This window comes from Priapulus caudatus, unplaced genomic scaffold (assembly GCF_000485595.1).
Source record: "Priapulus caudatus unplaced genomic scaffold, Priapulus_caudatus-5.0.1 Scaffold561, whole genome shotgun sequence".
Classification (NCBI taxonomy): domain Eukaryota; kingdom Metazoa; phylum Priapulida; class Priapulimorpha; order Priapulimorphida; family Priapulidae; genus Priapulus; species Priapulus caudatus.
The window spans coordinates 189,550-193,894 of NW_014577622.1; the positions used below are offsets into that span (position 1 = coordinate 189,550).

The 4,345-nt window shown below is 36.3% G+C and overlaps 1 protein-coding gene across 1 annotated transcript; it reads left to right on the forward strand.

Moving 5' to 3' along the window:
• Positions 1-119: 119 nt before the first annotated feature.
• On the forward strand, positions 120-3,572 carry LOC106811661 (histone deacetylase complex subunit SAP30L-like). The gene is made up of 4 exons (XM_014815363.1): positions 120-299; positions 526-648; positions 1,088-1,186; positions 3,025-3,572. The coding sequence occupies exons 1-4, from the start codon at positions 129-131 to the stop codon at positions 3,151-3,153; spliced, it is 522 nt and encodes a 173-aa protein (XP_014670849.1). The 5' UTR covers positions 120-128; the 3' UTR covers positions 3,154-3,572.
• The last annotated feature ends 773 nt before the right edge of the window (positions 3,573-4,345 follow it).

The window sequence follows — 4,345 nt, forward strand, 5'->3', positions numbered from 1 at the left end:
AGTAAATCGTAGGTATTATAAGGCTAGTAAATGACGAATTTCCCTTGTTTATTGAAGTCACACTCCTTCCCTTTATCTACTCCTGAATATATGCAATACGTACACTTTTTATTTTTTATTTTTAGATAATGAATGGTTACAATGCTGGAAACGATGATGATAAAACAGGACATGGTCAGATCTGCTGTCTTGTGGACAACGGCTCAAGATGTGCAAGACCCGCAGCAAACGCTTGCTACAATAAACGCATACAAAAGATTGTCACACAGAAAAAACTTAAACTTTATCTCGACAATAGTGTAAGTACAGTGCAAACATTAAAAAAAATACAAAATATGTTAATACTTTCAAGTCTTGATCAATTACTCGTAGCTCGTTACATATTTTCAAGCTAATTAGTATGTAAACACGTAAAGTTACTTTAAGTTACATATAGGTCACTTATACTTGACATGCATTTGACATGGAGACATACACGTCACTTATAAGTGACAGATAAGTACATTTAGTAAGGGTTGCCCGCAGGTCCGACACATTTACATCTGTGACTACCACAAGGGCGTCATTCAGAGCATGCGTAGCAAGCGGAAGCGAAGAGACAGTGATGATGGCTCCGGTTCCCCGGATCACGAAAATGATCTTCCAGAGGTACTGAAAATTCATAGAGATATTATTAGAGTAGCTGCGCATGTCTCAGAGTAAAAGTGCACCAGCGATAGTTACATGTAAAAATGATAATGAAGTGTACCCGCATGTCTAATTTACAGCTACAATGAATTCTTCTACAGTCAGTATACTAGTGATATTTTTATCGGAATCTCATGTTAAATTAAAAATGTTGAACCCTTGTCATGATTCCTTCAGAGGTATATTTTTTGCTGGCCCTGTGTATCATGTAATATACATGTAGCATTGTTGTATATTAATGTTATTTACCCCTTTTGCAAGAGGTAGATTATATTTAATTCATAGCATAGAGTTCATATTGAATATCAATTGAAGCCATAATATCAGGAGTGAATAATAATAGATTATTGGTATATCATATTTGCCATAATATCATGATGAAATTTCGTATTTATTTTAGATTGACCTGTTTCAACTTCCTGTGAACACATTACGTCGTTACAAAAGGCACTTCAAAATTCCAACACAGCCAGGCCTGAGCAAGTCTCAGCTTGCTGATGTAAGTACATTCTGTTAGGGCACAGCATATACTAAAGCAAGTTCTATGAGTTATGTGAGAAATAGAGGCCTGACTTGGCTCTGCAGGGTATAGTTTTAATTGCATTAATTATTGCCATGAAAACTTGACTAGCTTATTAATTGATGCCGTGAAGCCATAAGGTTAGTAGCATATGCTTCAATAACTGACGCATATAAGTCAGCACGACATGATATGATCATGAGTGCATGATATAAATAACTATGATATAGCAGAGATTGATTTGTGTTAGAATTTATGTATCGAGTAGCTTTCATAGTAATATATAAATCACTGGTACAGGGGTAGAATTTAACTTTTGAACACGGGAGTCCAACGGACTCCCTACCGTCAAAAATAGGGAGCCCGCAGCAAAATGAGAGTCCGTAGTTTGAGGTTCAAAATTAAAGATATTAACAATAACGCATGTGCTTATTTTGAAGATTCATGCAGTTGCACGTCTGCCCAATTTTCTTTGGACATTAGCTGAAAAAATACGGTAATTCCGTGAGGCCGTCCTCTGGAACGAACTAGTTAGTATGGCAGAATTTTCAGGGAGTGACACGGACTCCTGCATATGTCAAATCAGGGAGTCTGACAGTAAATCAGGGAGTATTTGACTCTGGACTCGTTAATTTCGCACCCTGCTGGTACAATTAGTGGATGATGTTTGCACTGTAATAAACTCCGCCTTAGGCCAGCAGGATCAATATCATTTTGTTGTTATGTGTATATCTGAAAACATTGCGATGTGATTTACATTAGAACTGCATCATAGTAATAATTAAAATGTAATTATTCTAACAGAGACTGGCAGTATCCTGTCATTTTATTTCTCATTACGAGGTAGAAACATGGCTTTCTAAACAACCAGTTGAAAAACAAAATTGTTGTTACCCTCATGTTTTTATTATGGCTTTCATGATGAAATGCTAAAGGGCTACTGTATCAGTGTTCTGAGAGCTTGCAAAAAGTTGGCACTAGCAAAATGCATTTTCACTTGGCTATCTTGTTGAAAGTAAGTTCACTTTCAGTGTTAAATAAAAAATATAAACGTGTTCCCTGTTAACTGAATTTGTCTTGGTATTGATACGTCTGGCGGCCGATAAAGTAACTGCTAAATTTAGGACACTCATCATAATGTGTGAGTTAACAAGTCCCAAGTGTGTGCATGCCTGCGTAGATTTCCACCATAATTCTATCAAGAGCATATAAAGAAGGAGAGCGTACAACGGTGAAATGCTGAAACCATGTTGCGTTGCAGTATTAGTCGAATTAAGAAACTTTGTCCGTTTTATTTTGACGATTCTCTGCGGTATTATTGATCAGCTGTCCTACCTTGCTAATATAAAACAAACCGCTTGTCCCTACGATGCCCCTACGCTGAGATAATGAGCGGTGAAAATCTGGTATTTTTGCCGAAAACCGACTTATTTTATATTAACAAGGTAGGACAGCTGATCAAAAAGACTTCAAAGAATCGTCAAAATAAAACGGGAAAGTTTATTAATTCGACTAATACTGCAACATGGTTTCAGGATTTCACCGTTGTACGCTCTCCTTCTTAATACACTCTTGATGGTATACAGAGGAAGTCGATCCCTCGTTTATTCCTGTAATCATGTGCAAAGTGGCAAGCCAGGACATGCAAACGACGAAGCCTATTTTTAAACGTATTCATCATATGTCATCTTATATATTATCAAGAGCGTATAAAGAAGGCTTTATTTATACGCTCTTGATATTATCATATGTCATATTATCATTGTTTTGAGTGGGCATTTTTTTAATTTTCCATGTCTTCTCATTCTTTTACGCAGAGTCTCATGAAGCATTTCCGCACGATACCTGTGGTAGAGAAGGAAGCCCTTACATACTTTATTTACATGGTGAAGAGTCACAAGAGCAAGCTAGACAACAAGCCAGGTGATTCGGCATCGTACACCTAGTGGTTGTGTGAGGCAACCTATGAGATTATAGATGTTATACATCATTGTGAATGTTCTGAACGTGTCTATTATTTTGTGTGTGTTTCTACGTACGTAGGATCTGCAGTTTTAAAAAAATGTAAAAGGGGAAAATTATGGCAGAGTCACTTTTATCATTAATAAGGCATTATTAAGGGGGTTTGTTGCTTTATTGACATTTTGGAACTGTGTATATTTTTTTCAGAGACGGACATACATTGACAGAAAATTTTGTCTTCGTACCTACTTGTCTATATCGTGTATCTCACAGTTGGTCAAATATAATGATTGATGAAATACCCCTGAAAATCGGATTATAAATATTAAAAAGTGTTTTATTCCCCACTTTAATGTCTATTTATTATTTTCAGTTGAATAAAATCTGAAATTCTATTAGAATATCTTGCTGTACTATCATCTGTGCATTATTGAATCATCATCGTTCATAGATAAGTTGAGTATAATAGGTATCATTCATGCTCAAGTTTCTGCACATGAAATTTTTAGTATGGAGTTTCATTTTACTGTCAACTCGCGTACACGTCTTGTATCGCGAACCTTTTTAGAATATGGTAGCTCAGCATGAATCAGCTCACAATAAAAAGGATATTGTCACAAAGCTGCCAAGATCCAATCTTCCTAAACCATGCCAAGAGTGGTATCGGGTATAAATTTCACAAACCACTTACGCAAGCTTTAGTACTGTTTAACAAAAGTTTAGCAAGTGAAGATGCAAGACGAACTCGGCTAGTTAGTAGTAACTAGTAACACACCAACTTGATATATACGGATGACATCCATGTATACTGGTTGGCTATATAACATCACTATTATTCACTCCTTAAAGCATGAATGCTCCAGTCCAACTAAAAGTAAAAGTGCAATGTACTGATAGTTTTGCTTCAATGGTGTCAGTAAAAGTAACAATCCGGCAATAGATGGCAGCACTAATAGACAATGCTCTGATCATGCATTAGAGACTAATCAGATGTATAATATATATATATATATATATGTCGTAAATTTGTGCAAGGACAAACAAAATCAAATATCAAACCAAACGCTATCCACGCATAAACATGTATAGAGCGGAACGGGATGGAGGGTCCATTCCCCGTTTCCCAAGAGAAATAATGTGCTATTTTCCTGGTCCCGGCTAATTAAAGTCGCAATT